This window comes from Sturnus vulgaris, chromosome 27 (assembly GCF_052056855.1).
Source record: "Sturnus vulgaris isolate bStuVul1 chromosome 27, bStuVul1.hap1, whole genome shotgun sequence".
Taxonomy (NCBI): domain Eukaryota; kingdom Metazoa; phylum Chordata; class Aves; order Passeriformes; family Sturnidae; genus Sturnus; species Sturnus vulgaris.
In genome coordinates this window covers 3878658-3897950 of record NC_142269.1, presented here as the reverse complement: position 1 = coordinate 3897950, position 19293 = coordinate 3878658, and the positions used below count along the sequence as shown (strand labels likewise).

Here is a 19293-nt window from a genome sequence, read left to right as displayed (position 1 = left end):
ACAAAACCAGATAAAAATCTCGACAAAAATAAAACTAAAATCCCCCAAACCCAGGTGCAGATCTCGATGAAAATCAAACCCAAATCTCCCCAAAATCCCATTTTTCCCCATTTTTTCCCCATTTTTTCCCCATTTTTTCCCCATTTTTCCCTCAATTTTTTCCTCAATTTTTCCCCATTTTTCCCCATTTTTTCCCCAATTTTTTCCCCATTTTCCCCCCAATTTTTTCCCCATTTTTCCCCCATTTTTTCTCCATTTTTCCCCCATGTTTTCCCCATTTTTTCCCCATTTTCCCCAATTTTTTCTCCATTTTTCCCCATTTTTTCCCATTTTTTCCCCATTTTTTCCCCTTTTTTCCCCCATTTTTCCCCCATTTTTTTCCCCATTTTTTCCCCATTTTTTCCCCATTTCTCCCCATTTTTTCCCCATTTTTTCCCCATTTTGTCCCCATTTTGTCCCCATTTTTCCCCCATTTTTCCCCATTTTCCCCCCATTTTTCCCCCATTTTCCCCCCAATTTTTCCCCCATTTTCCCCCCAATTTTTCCCCCATTTTTCCCCCATTTTTTCCCCATTTTTCCCCCATTTTTCCCCATTTTTTTTCCCATTTTTCCCATTTTTCCCTGCAGGCAGCAGAGCAGGGCCGGCCCCCTGAGCACACCAGCAAATTCTACGCCAAGGGGGCCCTGCAGTATTTGGTCCCAATCCTGACCCAGACCTTGACAAAACAGGTGAGTGCCCAAATCCCCTCGGCTCGGGGGCTTCTCCTGCCCCTTTTGGGGGATTTATTGGGGGGATTTATTTGGGGGGTTTGGGGGATTTGGGGATTTGGGGGGTTGGAGGGATTTGGGGGATTTATTTGGGGTATTGGAGGGATTTGGGGGGATTTAGGGGATTTATTTGGTGAGATTTATTTGGGGGATTTGGGGTTTTGGGGGATTTATTTGGGAGATTTATTTGGGGGGATTTGGGGATTTATTTGGGGGATTTATTTGGGGAGTTTGGGGGATTGGGGGATTTATTTGAGGGATTTGGGGGATTTATTTGGGGGATTTATTTGGGGGGTTTGGGGGATTTGGGGGATTTTGGGGGATTTATTTGGGGAATTGGAGGGATTTGGAGGGATTGGGGGATTTGGGGGATTTATTTGGGGCTTTGAGGGATTTGGGGGGTTTAGGGGGATTTGGGGGATTTTGGGGGGTTTGGGGGATTTTGGGGGATTTGGGGGATTGGGGGATTTATTTGGGGGATTTATTGGGGGGTTTGGGGGATTGGGGGGACTTATTTGGGGGATTTATTTGGGGGAATTTGGGGGTTTGGGGGATTTGGGGGGATTGGGGGATTTAGGGGGATTGGGGGATTTGGGGATTTGGGGGATTGGGGAGATTGGGGGATTTATTTGGGGGTTTGGGGGATTTATTTGGGGGATTTGGGGGGTTTTGGGGGATTGGGGGATTTATTGGGGGATTTGGGGGATTTGGGGAATTTTGGGGGATTTGGGCGATTTGGGGATTTTGAGGGATTTGGGAGATTTTGGGGATTTGGGGGGTGCCAAAATCCCCTGGGCAGGTCCTGGTCTGGGATGAGCCCTCATGCACCACTCTGAGCCCGTGATGGAGCCAAGCCTGGCCTGAGACTGGGACCTGACCCCCTGTGTTCCTGTCGGGAACGTTGGGATCTTAAATATTAAAATATTAATCAGATATTAAATATTAATCAGATATTAAATCAAATATCAATCAGATATTAAATCAAATATTCATCAGATATTAAATCAAATATCAATCAGATATTAAATCAAATATCAGTCAGATATTAAATCAAATATTCCACAGTTCTGCCTCATCTGAGCTCCCAATCCCTGGGATTTTTGAGCCTGGATTTGTTTTTACTCTCTATTAAAAACTTCCAGGGATTTTTTTGGGGCTGTGCTTCCAAAATTTTTGGATTCTGGAGGAGTTTAGTGATTCCTTGTATTCCTATTGGGAATATTTAGAATATTAAACCCAAATATTCCACACTTCTGCCTCATCTCAGCTCCCAATCCCTGGGATTTTTGAGCCCTGGATTTGTTTTTACTCTCTATTAAAAATTTCCAGGGATTTATTTCTGCTGTAATTCCAGAATTTTTGGATTCTGGAGGAGTTTAGTGATTCCTTCTATTCCTATTGGGAATATTTAGGAATTAAATCAAATATTCCACACTTCTGCCTCATCTGGGCTCCCAATGCCTGGGATTTTTGAGCCCTGGATTTGTTTACTCTCTATTAAAAATTTCCAGGGATTTATTGTAGTTTCTGGAAGAGTTTAGTGATTCCCTGTATTCCTATTGGGAATATTTAGGAATTAAACCCAATATTCCACAGTTCTGCCTCATCTCAGCTCCCAATCCCTGGGATTTTTGAGCCTGGATTTGTTTACTCTCTATTAAAAATTTCCAGGGATTTATTTGGGGCTGGACTTCCAGAATTTGTAGTTTCTGGAAGGGTTTGGTGATTCCCTGTATTCCTATTGGGAATATTTAGAATATTAAATCAAATATTCCACAGTTCTGCCTCATCTCAGCTCCCAATCCCTGGCATTTTTGGGGCTGGATTTGTTTATTCCCTATTAAAAACTTCCAGGGATTTATTTGGGCTTTGCTTCCCAAGCTAATCAAAATAAACGGAATCACTTCCCTAATTATAAAAGAGAAGAGTTAATGAAGAGAAGAGCCTTGATTTAGGCAGGAAAATTCTCGGAGTGAATGCAGGGAATTGTTCTCCTGCTTTCTTTGTGTCCTTGGATGAGCAGAGTGGAATTGCAGGGGGTGAAACAGGGCAGGGAATCCCAGGGGGGAAAAACTCCGGAGGGTTTGAGAGTTGGGGAAAAAAAAAAAAAAAAAAAGATTTTTAATGGTGCAGGGATCAAAGGGATAAAATTCCCACCTGGATAAGAGGGAAAAGATTTTTTTTTGGAAGGGGATGAGACCACTTGAGATTGGAAAAGTTTTAAGGGGCTGAATTTGGTCGGAAAAGGAGATTTTTAATGGTGCAGGAGCCACTTTTGGGTGATTTTTTAGTGATTTTTTAACCTATTCTAACCCTGGCAGTCTGAACTATGTTTTATAATTTTCTTTTATTTTTATGAGTTTTTTACCCCTATATATAAAACCCCTATATATGAACTATATTTTCCAAGTTTATTTTATTTTTTGTGAGTTTTTTTACCCCTATATACGACCTACATTTCCCAATTTTATTTTATTTTTTGTAAGTTTTTCACCCCTGTATAACCCCTATGTATGAACTATATTTTCCAAGTTTACTTTAATATTTGATGACTTTTTTACCTCTATATAACCCCAGGAGTCTGAACTTTATTTTATAAGTTTATTTTATTTTGTGCTGAGTTTTTTTACCCCTATATAACCCCTATATATAAACTAAATTTTTTTATTTTTTTGGTGGGTTTTTTACCTCTATATAACCATGGGGGTCTGAACTATGGTTTTATAAATTTGGGTTATTTTTTCTGGTGAGTTTTTTACCCCCTGTATAACCCCTATATTTGAACTAATTTTTACAAATTTATTTCATTTTGTGGTTATTTTTTGACCTATTCTAACCCTGAGAGTCTGAACTATATTTTATAGTTTTTATTTTTTCTTTTGGTGAGTTTGTTTACCTGTTCTGGTGATTTTACCTATTCTAACCCTGGAGATTGAACTATATTTTATATTTTTGTGAGGTTTCTTTAGTGATTTCTGGACCTATTCTAACCCTGAGAGTCTGAACTATATTTTATATTTTTGTGGGGTTTCTTTAGTGATATTTTGACCTATTCTAACCCCGGAGGTCTGAACTATATTTTATATTTTTGTGGGGTTTTTTTAGTGATTTTTCCACCTATTCACACCCCGAGAGTCTGAACTATATTTTATATTTTTGTGGGGTTTTTTTAGTGATTTTTCCACCTATTCACACCCCGAGAGTCTGAACTATATTTTATATTTTTTGGGGGCATTCTTTAGTGATTTTTCCACCTATTCACACCCCGAGAGTCTGAACTATATTTTATATTTTTTGAGGAGCATTCTTTAATGATTTTTCCACCTATTCACACCCCGAAAGTCCCATCTCCATTTTATAATTTTGGCACTGATTTTTTTTTTTTCACCCATTCACTCCCCCCACCCCGCTTTACCCCACGGAACTTTTTTATTTATTTATTTATTTTTTTTTGGTTTTTTTCAGGACGAAAACGACGATGACGACGACTGGAACCCCTGCAAGGCAGCCGGGGTGTGTCTGATGCTGCTGGCCACGTGCTGCGAGGATGACATCGTGCCCCACGTGCTGCCCTTCATCAAGGAGCACATCAAGAACCCCGACTGGAGGTACCGCGACGCCGCCGTCATGGCCTTCGGCTGCATCCTGGAGGGGCCCGAGCCCAGCCAGCTCAAACCCCTCGTCATCCAGGTGGGGATTTTAATGCAAGGAGTGGTTTATTATCGTTATTATTATTGTTATTATTATTATTATTAATGGGCCCGAGCCCAGCCAGCTCAAACCCCTCGTCATCCAGGTGGGGATTTTAATGCAAGGAGTGTTATTTTATCATTATTATTATTATTATTGTTATTATTATTATTATTATTATTAATGGACCCGAGCCCAGCCAGCTCAAACCCCTCGTCATCCAGGTGGGGATTTTAATGCAAGGAGTGTTATTTTATCATTATTATTATTATTATTGTTATTATTATTATTATTATTATTAATGGACCCGAGCCCAGCCAGCTCAAACCCCTCGTCATCCAGGTGGGGATTTTAATGGAAGAAGTGTTATATTATCATTATCATTATTATTATTATGATTATTAATGGGCCCGAGCCCAGCCCAGCTCAAACCCCTCGTCATCCAGGTGGGGACACTGGGATTCATTATTGTCATTTATTTATTCATTTATTCATTATTTTTACTGGATTTCATGGGTCCCAGCTCAAACCACTCGTCATCCAGGTGGGGATTTTAATGGAAGGAGTGTTTTTTTATTATTATTATTATTATTATTATTATTATTATTATTATTATTATTATTATTATTATTATTGTTATTGTTATTGTTATTGTTATTGTTATTGTTATTGTTATTGTTATTATTATTATTGATGGGCCCGAGCCCAGCCAGCTCAAACCACTCGTCATCCAGGTGGGGCGATTTTTAATGGAAGAAGTGTTATTTTATTAGTATTAATATTGTTATTAGCTATTAGTTATTTATGGTTTTTAATGGATTTCATGGGCCCCAGCTCAAACCACTCATCATCCAGGTAGGAAATACTGGGATTCATTATTGTCATTTATTTATTGTTTTTAATGGATTAATTTTAATGGATTTCATGGGCCCCAGCCCAGCTCAAACCCCTCGTCATCCAGGTGGGGATTTTAATGGAAGGAGTGTTATTTTATTAGTATTGTTATTATTGTTATTATTGTTATTATTGTTATTACTGTTATTAGTTATTTATGGTTTTTAATGGATTTCATGGGCCCCAGCCCAGCTCAAACCCCCCATCATCCAGGTGGGGAATACTGATCAATGCCTTTAGTGGATGGGATTTCATTATTGTTATTTATTCTTTAGAAATACATATAAATGTAATGTCTAATATGTGGAATATACAATGCCTAATATATATAAAATATATAGTGCCTAATATATATAATATATAATATATAATGCCTAATATATATAATATAGAATGCCCAATATATAATGCCTAATAGATATAATATATAATGGCTGATTACTGTTATTTAATTATTTATTATTAATAAGTATGCTATTTTTTCCCTTACAATGCCGGATTATTTAAATTTCTGCTCTTACAATGCCGGATTTATTTTCCCTCTCATTTGGACCCTTTCAATGCCAGATTTATTTCTTTCCTCTCCATTTTCCCCTTACAATTCCATATTTATTTTCCCCTCTCATTTTCCCCCTTACAATTCTGCATGTACTTTCCCCTCTCCTTTGGCCCGGATTATTTTAATTTCTGCCCTTACAATTGCATATTTATTTTCCCCTCTCATTTTCCCCCTACAATTCCCTATTTATTTCCCCTCTCATTTTCCCCTTACAATTCCCTATTTTTCCCCCCTCTCATTTTCCCCTTACAATTCCCTATTTATTTCCCCTCTCATTTTCCCCCTTACAATTCTGGATGTACTTTCCCCTCTCCTTTGGCCCGGATTATTTTAATTTCCGCCCTTACAATTCCATATTTATTTTCCCCTCTCATTTTCCCCTTACAATTCCATATTTATTTCCCCTCTCACTTTTCCCCTTACAATTCTGGATGTATTTTCCCCTCTCATTTCCCCCTTACAATTCCCTATTTATTTCCCCTCTCATTTTCCCCTTACAATTCCATATTTATTCTCCCTCTCATTTTCCCCCTTACAATTCCATATTTATTTCCCCTCTCATTCTCCCCTTACAATTCCATATTTATTTCCCCTCTCATTTCCCCTAACAATTAATTCCCTATTTATTTCCCCTCTCATTTTCCCCTTACAATTCCATATTTCCTTTTCCCCTCTCATTCTCCCCTTACAATTCCATATTTATTTCCCCTCTCATTTCCCCTTACAATTCCCTATTTTTTCCCCACTCTCATTTCCCCCTTACAATTCCCTATTTATTCCCCCTCTCACTTCCCCCTTACAATTCTGCACGTACTTTCCCCCTGTCCCTTGACCGGGATCATTTTAATCTCCGCCCTTACAATTCCATTCCCCCTCTCATCTCCCCCTTTCACCACCCCATTAACGTCCCCTCCCTTTGTGTGTGTTTTTTTTTCCCCCGTTTCCCCCAGGCCATGCCGACGTTGATCGAGCTGATGAAGGATCCCAGCGTGGTGGTCAGGGACACCACGGCCTGGACCGTGGGCAGGATCTGTGAGATGCTGCCCGAGGCTGCCATCAACGACATCTACCTGGCCCCGCTGCTGCAGTGCCTCATGGAGGGGCTCAGCGCCGAGCCCAGGGTGGCCACCAACGTCTGCTGGGTGAGGAGCCACCAAAAAATTCACCCCCAGGACTCAAAATCCGTTCCAGGAGGGGTTTTTGGGGTTTGTTTTTTTTGCCCCGTGAGGGTTGGTCACGTTGTTGGGGGTTTTTGTAGCGAGGGATTTTTCGTCGTGTGGGGTTTGGGTTGTTCTTTGGGGTTTGTTGGTGGTGTCTGAGAAAAATCTTCGTTCAGTTTTTCGTTCAAGTCTCCCAATTTTTTTCCTCGAATCTCGCTCATTTTTCTCTTCAATCTCCCCCATTTTCCGTCATATCTTCCCCATTTTTCCTTCACATCTCCCCATTTTTCTCTTGAGTCTCCCTCAATTTTCCCTTCAATCTCCTCCGTTTTCCTCCAAATCTCCCCCATTTTTTCTTCAAATCTCCCCCATTTTCCCCCCTGGAATCTCCCCCAATTTTTCCTTCAAATCTTTCCCCCATTTTTTCCTTCAAATCCTTCCCCCATTTTCCCTTGAATCTCCCTCAAGTTTTCCTTCAAATCTCCCCCATTTTTCCTCCAAATCTCCCCCATTTTTCCCTTGAATCTCCCTCAATTTTTCCTTCAAATCTCCCTCATTTTTTCCTTCAAATCTCTCAATTTTTCCCTTCACATCTCCCTCAATTTCCCTTCAAATCTCCCCCGCTTTTTCCTCCAAATCTCCCCCATTTTTTCCTTCAAATCTCCCTCATTTTTTTCCCTTGGATCTCCCTCAATTTTTCCTCCAAATCTCCTCCATTTTCCTCCAAATCTCCCCCATTTTTTTCTTCAAATCTCCCATTTTTTCCCTTGAATCTCCCTCAATTTTTCCTCCAAATCTCCCCCATTTTTTCCTTCACATCTCCTCATTTTCCCCTCGAATCTCCCTCAATTTTCCCTCCAAATCTCCATTTTTTCCTTCAAATCTCCGTTTTCCCCCCTGGAATCTCCCCCATTTTTCCTTCAAATCTCCCCCATTTTTCCTTCAAATCTCCCCCATTTTTCCTTCAAATCTCCCCTATTTTTTCCTTCTCATCTCTCCCATTTTCCCCTGGAATTTCCCCCATTTTCCCCTCACATCTCTCCCATTTTCCCTCAAGCAGAGCTCAGTTCCCACCTGGCTCCACCTTCCCATCAGTGGGGCTTTATTGAATATAAGTTAAAATACATAAATGCAAATTAATATTAAAAAATAGACCCATTTATATCTTTATATGGTTTTCTATAGCTACATAATTTTCAATATTTATATTCTTTTCTATGCTTGTATGGGTTTATGTACTTATATAATTTGATATATTTATATAATTTAACATATTTTTATCATTTAACATATTTTTATCATTTATGGTGATTTTTATATATTTATCCACACTCACTTTAATGAATTCCACAATTAATCCATGGCTTGCTCCCTCAGCCAACACTGCTTGACACTTCAATTATCCCAACTCTATTTTGTGGCTTTGTCAGGAAAAAACTACAAGAAAAAAGTGGAATTTTAGGAAAAAAATGCTAATATTCACTGATTATAGAGGTTGCCTGTAGTCTGGGAATGTCGTGGGGTTGGGAAAAGGGATTTTTGGATTAAGATTTTTATCAAGACCCAAACCTGCTCCTGGAGTGATCCCAGAATTAATTTGGGAAGCAGAATTTCTATTTTTTTTATCCCTGCTGCTTTTTTGTGGTCTCCATGTCCTCAGTGCCTTGCAGGAGCTGCTCCTTCAGACTGAGCAGGGGAGGAGGATTTTCCTGTCAAAACAATTCCTAGAAATGACAGAATCCCTTTTTTTTTTTTTTTTTTTTTTTTTTTAAATATAAAATTCCAGAGGTTCTCAAAACTCATCAGCACAAAGGGATTTTCCCTGGCAAAAATCCAGGTGGTTTTTGTCTCCTGATGATGATTCCTGGGTGGTTTTAGAGTAAAATAAAAAAAAAAAAACCTTTAGAGCTTTTAAGCTCTCACCCACCTATAGCACAGTTAAAGTGCTCTGGAATTGTTCAGCCTGCACACTTTTTAATTTGAGGATTTGGGGTTTTTTTTTCTGGTTTATGTTTTTTGGGGGTTGGTTTTTTTCTTGTTTTGGTTTGGGTTTTTTTGGGGGGCTGGGTTTTTTGTTCTTTTTTGGGATTTTTTTTATGGTTGTTTTTTTTTTGGTTCGTTGGGGATTTTTGTGGTTTTGTTTATTTGTTTTGGGGGTTTGATGTTTTGTTTTGGGGATTTTTTTGGTTTTTGGTTGGTTTTTTTGTTTGTTTTGGTTTGGTTTTGGGGGTTTTTTGTTTTTTTTTTTATGTGTGTTTTTTAATGGGTTTTTTTGTTTGTTTTGGGGATTTTTTTGTGTTTCTTTGCTTTGTTGGATTTTTTTTGTGGAGTTTTTTTTGGTTGGTTTTTTTTTGGAATAAAAACCGCTGAAATCTGAATATCTGGAACTCTGAGGATGGAAAACCAATGGATATTTTATTTTTCAGGCCTTCTCCAGCCTTGCTGAAGCTGCCTATGAAGCTGCAGATGTGGGTGATGATCAAGAAGAACCAGCAACCTACTGCTTATCCTCCTCCTTTGAGCTGATAGTGCAGAAACTGCTGGAGACTGCAGACAGGTGAAACAACCTCTCCAAAAAATATCTTTTCATTTATTTCCCTCTCCACACACTCGGGCTTTTCCTCCCAGCTGAGATCTGGTTTTGAATTAAAATGGTGTTATTTGGTATGAAATAAACCCACAGGAATGGAGGATGCAAATCCCGGGAAAACAGTTACTCACATTGAATAATTTCTCATCATTTTGTTCATATCTGGTTTTAGGAAGTCCAGGAGTGTCCCTTTCCTATTTTCTTTTCAGTTTTTCCCATTTTCCCCTCACGTCTCCCCCATGTTTTCCCCTCACATTTCCCCCATGTTCCACTCACATCTCTCCAATTTTCCCCTCACATTTTCCTCCATTTTCCCCTCACGCTTTCCTCCATTTTCCCCTCACACTTTCCTCCATTTTCTCCTCACATTTCCCCTGTATTTTCCCCTCACACTTTCCCCATGTTCCCCTCATATCTCTCCAATTTTCCCCTCACACTTTCCTCCATTTTCTCCTCACACTTTGCCCCATTTTCCCCTCACATTTCCTCCGTATTTTCCCTCACACTCTCCCCATTTTCCCCTCACATCTCTCCCATTTTCCACTCACACTTTCCCCCATGTTTTCCCCTCACATTTCCCCCATGTTTTCCCCTCATGCTTTCCCCCATTTTCCCCTCACACTTCCCCCATTTTCTCCTCACATTTCCCCTGTATTTTCCCTCACACTCTCCCCATTTTCCCCTCACATCTCTCCCATTTTCCACTCTCACTTCCCCCGTGTTTTCCCCTCACACTTTCCCCATTTTCTCCTCACACTTTGCCTCATTTTCCCCTCACACTTCCTCCATTTTCTCCTCTCACTTTCCCCATTTTTCTCTCACATTTCCCCCATACTTTTCCCTCACATTTCCCATATTTTTTCCTCACATTTCCCCCTCACGCTTTCCTCCATATTTTCCCCTCACACTTCCCCCTTTTTCCCCTCACATTTCCCCCATATTTTCCCCTCACTCTTTCCCCCATTTTCCCCTCAAATCTCCAAATTTTACTCCACACTTTTAAGACTCTGCCCTTTTTGTGCAGTCACAGGATTCAGTCCCATTGGCTGCAGGGCCCCAGGATGATCAAAAATTGCAGGATATAATCGTGGATCCCTGTTTATTCCTTTTCCTGATTATTTTTTATGGGTTCCATCCCTTCCCAGCAGCTCCAGGTGCTCCCAGAAGAGCCAGGGACCAATTTAATCTCCCATTCCCATCCCAGCTAAAACAGAAAATAGATGAGGCAAAATATTTTGCTCTCATATGCAGAAAAAGAAAGCTAAAACTCGAATTTTATGGTCACATAAATGTGACATCTCCAGGTTCAATCCCTGGATCAGCCCCATTCACTGATGGAGCCTTTTTGCTGCTGCTTCTCTTTAAAAACCTTGTCCCAGTTGAAAATTTAAACTCTTTCCTTGTCATCATTTACATCCAGCCGGGAGTGGAGTGTCTGGCCTCAAGACTCTGGAGCCCATCAATCATCTCAGGTGCCTTAATTTCAAATTTTACACCCTCAGAGGTGTCTGGGGAGGGGCTCTGAAGTGCTGCTCACCTTACACCAACTCCCAGGCTCCTTCTGTCCCTCTCCTTCTTGTCAGAGCTACTGAAAATCATTTAAAAAACCGAAAATCACTAAAAAGAAATGTGCCAGAAGTGGCTTCACAAATTCCCTTTATTTCAAGGCTTTTCAAGTGGTTCCTGCTTGTCACAGCACTCAAATGGAGCTGTTGCTGGTTTGCTAAAATAAAAAAAAAAAAAAAAATCAAATCTATTTCCAAGCACTGGGAGCTGCAAATCTTCCTCCTTCTGTTGCAGACCTGACGGACACCAGAATAACTTGAGGAGTTCTGCCTATGAATCGCTGATGGAAATAGTGAAAAACAGTGCCAAGGACTGTTATCCTGCTGTCCAAAAAACCACCCTGGTCATCATGGAGAGGCTCCAGCAAGTGCTGCAGATGGAGGTGGCTAAATCCCGATTTAAAACGGGGAAATTGTGGTTGTTCCCTCCCTGGGAGTGTCCAAATTCAGGGATGGTGGGAGGGAATGGATGGGATTTAAGGTCCCAAACCACTCAGGGATTCTATATTCAGCTTCTTCACAGCCCCTGTGCTCTGAAATCTGAAAAGAACAAATATTTAAAGTACAACCTGGCTCTCCCTGGAGCTGCCAGGATCCCAGGCAGCCTCTTCACATGCAGGGTTTTGTTCTTGTTTCAGTCTCACATCCAGAGCACCTCTGACAGAATCCAGTTCAACGATCTCCAGTCCCTTCTCTGTGCTACTCTCCAGGTAAATTCCTCTCTCTTGGGTTTGTGGTGGGAATAAAGTGATTTTTGAGGTGTTTTTGTCCCCCCTTGGAGCTCCAACCTCAGCTGCTGGTGCTGAGAATTGAATGGAAAAAGTGGATTTTGGGTCCCAGCTGACACGTGGGAGGTGATGCAAGGTTCAGGAGTCTCTGAGTTGTGCTCTGGTGACAAAATTCAGGGCAATGTGACTCGAAGAACGCTGGTGGGGATTTTATAAAAGATTGTCTGTGCTGTCAGGTTGGTTCTTGGGTTGGCCACAGCCTCGACAATCCCACAGACAGCAACAGCACCAATAAAAAAAATTCCCTCGCTGCTTTGATTCCTTCATCTGCCTCTCGTGCTTGGTGCTCCTGATCCAAATGGCACCAATTAAAATGTTCTGAGTGTCCTCAGAATTCCCAATTAAACATCTGCTAATGAGCAGGAGCCACCAGTGCAGTGCTTGCTGCTTCAAACACCACTCAAAAAAAGTTTTTTTTTTTTTCCCAAAAAAAATCAGCTCAGAGCAACCCAGGTGGTCTCCAGGTTAATGTGAGAAATCCTTGATTTCATCCTCAAAAGCTTTGTGGGTTTTTTTCACTCTCCAGTTTTAGGGTAATTTTTGAAAATAGTGGGAAATGGGAATAATCTGTTCTTAGGAAGAGTTTTAATGTGGAATTTTCTCCCTGGAATCTCACATGGTGGGTGCTGATCCCTGCCAGGGGAGGGGAGTCCAGGTGGGATTAAGCTGCCAGTTTTAATTTCTAAATGTGGTTTTTTATTATCCCAGAACCTGAACCTGAATTTTTTTACTCAGTTGCAGCAAATACTTAAAAACCACCGAGTAAAACTCGGCAGAGGGGCTTTTTTTCACTATTAAAAAAATCAAATATATTGGTCTTTTACCTAAAGTTTTTGTTGTTTTGCTGGAAATACAAACATCCAGCAGAGGGAAAAACATTTGTTAATATTTAAAATGGAGTGAGAAAATCCCATCCCTGGAAGGAACAGTTTGGTTTAGTGGAATGTGTTCCTGCCCATGGAATTTGGGGATTTTTAAACTCCCTTCCCACCCAAACCATCCTGTAATTCCATAAATCAAGTCTTAATTACATAAATAGCCACAGTCCATCTTTGTGGAGGGAAAAATGAAACTTTGAATAATTACTTTCCTCAGAAAATTAAGGATTCTTTCTTCTTTTGCTGGGAATTGTTGTATTTTAACCGCTTCAAGCATTTCTAAACTTGAATTCAGAAGCCAAATTTCAACCCCTACAAGCTCAGCTGTGACAGGAAAAAAAAAAAAACAAAAAGAATTTCATTATTATGGTTTTTTTAATAGGCTAAATTTGAGCTGGTCACATTTAATTCCAGCTTACAAATGGCAAAGCTTTGAGAACAGCCCATGCAGCAGGAAAGGGAAATTCAGCTGGAAAATCTGAATGCAGCCAAATGAACGGGACTTTGCAGCCACAAAAAGCAGATTTTTTTGGCAGCAAAAGAGTTCAGACAGCAACTCTTTCATCCTTATCTCAGCTCCCAGGGTGAGGGAATGTTTTATCTGTAGGATGAACACTGATTTTTTGCCCATTTTCCATGATTTTTCCCTCAGAAGGTGCCACTCCAGTGGTGTGGGAACACTTTACCTGTAGGATGATTAATATTTTTAGCCCATTTTCCATGATTTTTCCCCTCAGAAGGTGCTGAGGAAGATGCAGCACCCAGGGCTGTGTATGACAGCACTTTACCTGTAGGATAACTGTTGATTTTTGCCCATTTTCCTTGATTTTACCTCAGAAATTGCAACACCCAGGGGTGTGGGGACACTTTACCTGTAGGCTAATTTCTGATTTTTGCCCATTTTCCATATTTTTCCCCTCAGAACGTGCTGAGGAAGGTGCAGCACCCAGAGGTGCAGGAATGTTGGGACAAACAGTGGTTTTTCCCCATTTTCCATGATTTTCCCTCAGAAACTGCAGCACCCAGGGGTGTGGGGACACTTTACCTGTAGGCTAATTTCTAATTTTTCCCCATTTTCCACGATTTTTCCCTCAGAACGTGCTGAGGAAGGTGCAGCACCCAGGCTGTGTATGGGAATGTTTTACCTGTAGGATAACTGTTGATTTTTTCCCCATTTTCCTTGATTCTTACCTCAGAAATTGCAGCACCCAGGGGTGTGGGAACACTTTACCTGTAGGCTAATTTCTGATTTTTGCCCATTTTCCACGATTTTTCCCTCAGAACGTGCTGAGGAAGGTGCAGCACCCATGGCTGTGTATGGGAATGTTTTACCTGTAGGATAATTGTTGATTTTTTTCCCATTTTCCTTGATTTTCCCTCAGAAATTGCAACACCCAGGGGTTTGGGGACGCTTTACCTGTAGGCTAATTTCTGATTTTTCCCCATTTTCCACGATTTTTCCCTCAGAACGTGCTGAGAAAGATGCAGCACCCAGGGCTATGAGAGCACTTTACCTGTAGAATAACTGTTGATTTTTCCCCATTTTCCATGATTTTCCCTCAGAAATTACAACACCCAGGGGTGTGGGAACACTTTACCTGTAGGCTAATTTCTAATTTTTCCCCGTTTTCCATATTTTTCCCCTCAGAACGTGCTGAGGAAGGTGCAGCACCCATGGCTGTGTATGGGAATGTTTTACCTGTAGGATAATTGTTGATTTTTTTCCCATTTTCCTTGATTTTTCCCTCAGAAATTGCAGCACCCAGGGGTTTGGGAATACTTTACCTGTAGGCTAATTTCTGATTTTTTCCCATTTTCCACGATTTTTCCCTCAGAACGTGCTGAGGAAGGTGCAGCACCCAGGCTGTGTATGGGAACGTTTTGCCTGTAGGATAACTGTTGATTTTTTTCCCATTTTCCTTGATTTTTACCTCAGAACTTACAGCATCCAAGGGTGTGGGAACACTTTACCTGTAGGCTAATTTCTGATTTTTGCCCATTTTCCATATTTTTCCCCTCAGAACGTGCTGAGGAAGGTGCAGCACCCAGAGGTGCAGGAATGTTGGGACAAACAGTGGTTTTTCCCCATTTTCCATGATTTTCCCCTCAGAAATTACAACACCCAGGGGTGTGGGAACACTTTACCTGTAGGCTAATTTCTGATTTTTCCCCATTTTCCACGATTTTTCCCTCAGAACGTGCTGAGGAAGGTGCAGCACCAGGACGCGCTGCAGATCTCGGACGTGGTGATGGCGTCGCTGCTCAGAATGTTCCAGAGCACGGCCGGCTCCGGGGGCGTGCAGGAGGACGCCCTCATGGCCGTCAGCACCCTGGTGGAAGGTCAGGAACGGGGAAAAATGGGGGAAAAATGTCATTTATTGGGGAAAAATGTCATTTATTGGGGAAAAATGTCCTTTATTGGGGTTGCTCTGTACCGGGAAGTGGCTGATGGTGGAAGGTGTCACTTCCAAAAAATCCTGGTGTTCTGAAATTTTAAAGCAACTTAGAGCGTGGGATTTTGGTTTCTTATATTATTTTTTTTTGTTATTGTTGTTGTTATTATCGTTATTTTAAATATATTACATTAATAAACTTTATATAATTTATACTATGTTATATTATATAAAAATTTATATTATTTATATATGAAATTATAATGTATTAATATATTAAACAATGTATAAGTTATTCTATGTCATATATTATATAAAAGGATTTTTGATATATTTTTCTATGTTAAATCATAATATATCAATATATTTTATATTATTGTACGTTATATGTAGTATTTATGGTGTATGTATATATACTATATATACTATATATGCTCTACATATATTTTATATATTTATTCTGTATATATGCTATATATATACTATATTTACTAGATATACTATATATAGTATATTTATAGTATTTATAGAGTATAATAATTACATTATTATTTATATTCTTATTTATATTATTATCACCTTATTTAAATTATTATTATTAGTAGTATTAGTGTTAGTATTTTCATATTTTCTTATTATTAAAAAAAAAAAGTTAATAAAACAGTGTTTACATGCCTGAAGTGTCCTAGGCCAGGTTGGACAGGGCTTGGAGCAAACTGGGATAATGAAAGGTGTCACTTTAATGTCCCTTTCATCCCAAAAAAATCCTGGAATTCTAAAATCTAAAACCACCTCAGAGCGTGGAATTGTGATCTGTTATATTCTCTTATTACTTCCAATAAGAATTTGGGAATTTATCCACTCCAGAGGACCTGGAATCATTTCAGTGTTCTCAGATGGGAGTTGATTTTCACTGGGTTTGGGTGGAATTTAAGGGATATCTGGTTTGTTATTTATGGCAAATGCCCCAAATTGGGATTTTTTTTTTCCTTTTTTTTTTTTTTTTTTTTTTCCCTGCACAGTCCTGGGTGGAGAATTCCTGAAGTACATGGATGCCTTCAAACCTTTCCTTGGGATTGGGCTGAAAAACTATGCTGAGTACCAGGTATGGATCCCAGCTCTCCCTTTATCTCAGGGAATTTGTGGCTTCCCCATCCCTGGAATTTTCCAGGATGAATTTTGGGATAGTGAAAGGTGTCCCCTGCCCATCCAACCCAAACAATCCCGGGATTCTAAAATCCAAACCACCTTATGGAGCGTGGAATTTTGGTTTCTTACGTTTTCTTCGTTGCTTCCAAGGAAAAGTGTGGATAAGGCAACAAAATTCCCCTTGGAATGTCGAATCCTGGTGGCCTCCAGGGGGATTTGGAACCAAATCCTGCCTGGGGTTTCCCCTTGGAAACTGTGGAATTTGGAGGTGTTTTTCCAGCCCAAATCCTGGCTGGGATTTCCCTTTAAAATATTCCTGTGGGGATGACCCCAAATTCCCTGGAATGACCCAAATTCCCCAGGAATGACCCCAAATTCTCAAGGACGACCCCAAATCAGGGGATGACTTCAAATTCCCTGGAATGACCCCAAATTCCCAGGGATGACCCCAAATCCCCAGGAGATGACCCCAAATTCCCGGGAATGACCCCAGATTCCCGTGGAGATGACCCTAAATCAGGGGATGACCTCAAATTCCCTGGAGATGACCCCAAATTCCCCTGGAATGACCCCAAATTCCCAGGAATGACCCCAAATTCCCCAGGAATGACCCCAGATTTCAGGGGGCTGACCCCAAATTCCCTGGAGATGACCCCAAATTCCCCGGGAATGACCCCAGATTGCCGTGGAGATGACCCTAAATCAGGGGATGACTCCAAATTCCCCAGGGATGACCCCAAATTCCCATGGAGATGATCCCAAATTCCGTGGAGATTACCCCAAATCCCCCAGGGATGACTCCAGATTCCCCAGGAATGACCCTAAATTCCCTGGAGATGAGCCCAAATTTCAGGGGGCTGACCCCAAATCCCCAGGAATGACCCCACATCCCCAGGAGATGACCCCAAATTTCAGGGGGATGACCCCAAATTCCCCGGGAATGACCCCAAATCCCCAGGCATGACCCCAAATTCCCCGGGAATGACCCCAAATCCCCAGGGGATGACCCCAAATTCCCCAGGGATGACCCCAAATTCCCAGGAATGACCCCCAAATCCCCAGGGGCTGACCCCAAATTCCCCAGGGATGACCCCAAATTCCCCAGGAATGACCCCCAAATCCCCAGGAATGACCCCCAATTCCCAGGAGCGATCCCAAATCCTGGAGCTGGTCCCTGTTGCAGGTCTGCCTGTCGGCAGTGGGGCTGGTGGGGGACCTGTGCCGAGCCCTGCAGTCCAACATCCTCCCCTTCTGTGACGAGGTGATGCAGCTGCTCCTGGAGAACCTGGGGGTGAGTGGGAGATCCCCGAGTAACACTCGGCTGCACACTCTTCCCTGGGGAGTGGGAGGTGGGGAGAAACTTGGGAAAAGTGGGAGGAATCCACCGGGAATGTCTCGGGTTTGGCAGCGCCGCCGGGAGGTGCTGGGGGCAAAGGATTTGGGTTTGAGGGAGTGTCTGCTTTCTCGGCTGCCTGAAGTGCTAAAGAGATTCCTTCTGGAATTCCTGAATTCCTTCCTGAGTCCCTTCCTGAGTCCCTTCCTGAATCTCTTCCTGAATTCCTGAATCCCTTCCTGAGTCCCTTCCTGAATCTCTTCCTGAATCTCTTCCTTCCTTCCTGAATTCCTTCCTGAATCTCTTCCTGAATTCCCAAATCCCTTCCTGAATCTCTTCTTGAATTCCTGAATCCCTTCCTGAATTCCTGAATCTCTTCCTCTTTCCCACTCTGCAGCTCTCCCTTCCTGAATTCGTGAATTCCTTCCTCAATCCCTTCCTTCCTTCCTGAATCTCTTCCTGAATCCCTTCCTGAGTCCCTTCCTGAATCCCTTCCTGAATCCTTTCCTTCCTTCCTGAATTCCTTCCTGAATTCCTTCCTGAATTCCTGAATCCCGTCCTGAATTCCTGAATCCCTTCCTGAATTCCTGAATCTCTTCCTGAATTCCTGAATCCATTCCTGAATTCCTGAATCCCTTCCTCTTTCCCACTCTGCATCTCTCCCTTTCTGAATTCTTGAATCCCTTCCTGAATCCCTTCCTGAATTCCTCCCAAATTCCTTCCTCTCTCCCACTCTCTCTCTCTCCCTCCCTCCCTCCCTCCCTCCCTCCCTTCCAAATTCCTTCCTGAATTCCTTCCAAATTCCTTCCTGAATTCCTTCCTTCCCAATTCCTTTATCCCTTCCTGAATCCCTCCCTTTTCTTCCATCCCTCTCCCACATTCCTGGGACATTCCCAGGCATTTTCCAGCCCCTGCGTGTTTTTGCTCCAACATTTTACCACCATTCCACTGGAGAATCCTCCTGAAATACCCCCCACAAACCCCCCCTGGTGCAGCTTGAGGCCGTTCCCTCTTTTCCTTTCCCCCTTCCCACACTGATCCAGGACCCTTTTGGGATTTTTAATTTTTTTTTTTTTTTTGTCTTTTGTTGCAGAATGAGAACGTGCACAGGTCAGTGAAGCCACAGATCCTCTCGGTGTTCGGGGACATCGCCCTGGCCATCGGGGGCGAGTTCAAGAAATACCTGGACGTGGTGCTCAACACCCTCCAGCAGGCATCCCAGGCCCAGGTGGACAAGGTGAGCTGTCCCCAATCCCAGGGGACATTCCCAGGGTCTCACCCTGGTGCCTGGAGAGGCTGAGCTGGAGCAGAGGCTGGGCAGAGTTAAAGGAATAAAACGGGGGAAAAATTAAAAATCCTTTAAAGGATTCACTGTGGGCAATGCAGGAGCTCGGTCGTGGTTCCATCTAAGATGGATTCAGAGTGACAATTGTCACACTTTTGTCAGTTTTGGTCCGTTTAGATGTTGGGGTTCATTGTCCAATTCCAGCTCCAAGTTCTGCAGTCCAATCCTCCCAAATTCTCCT

The 19293-nt window shown here is 41.7% G+C and overlaps 1 protein-coding gene across 2 annotated transcripts in view; it reads left to right on the top strand.

Annotated features, from left to right (window-relative positions):
* KPNB1 (karyopherin subunit beta 1) overlaps nt 1–19293 on the top strand; it is a 47274-nt gene that overhangs the window by 19035 nt on the left and 8946 nt on the right. For both annotated transcript variants that reach the window (XM_088179421.1, XM_088179419.1), the window contains exons 9-18: nt 628–729; nt 4234–4458; nt 6862–7053; nt 9498–9628; nt 11462–11609; nt 11865–11936; nt 15088–15232; nt 16308–16390; nt 17618–17725; nt 18861–19004. In XM_088179421.1, the coding sequence (XP_088035547.1) occupies nt 628–729; nt 4234–4458; nt 6862–7053; nt 9498–9628; nt 11462–11609; nt 11865–11936; nt 15088–15232; nt 16308–16390; nt 17618–17725; nt 18861–19004 (1350 nt within the window). The remainder of the gene's footprint in view (nt 1–627; nt 730–4233; nt 4459–6861; nt 7054–9497; nt 9629–11461; nt 11610–11864; nt 11937–15087; nt 15233–16307; nt 16391–17617; nt 17726–18860; nt 19005–19293) is intronic.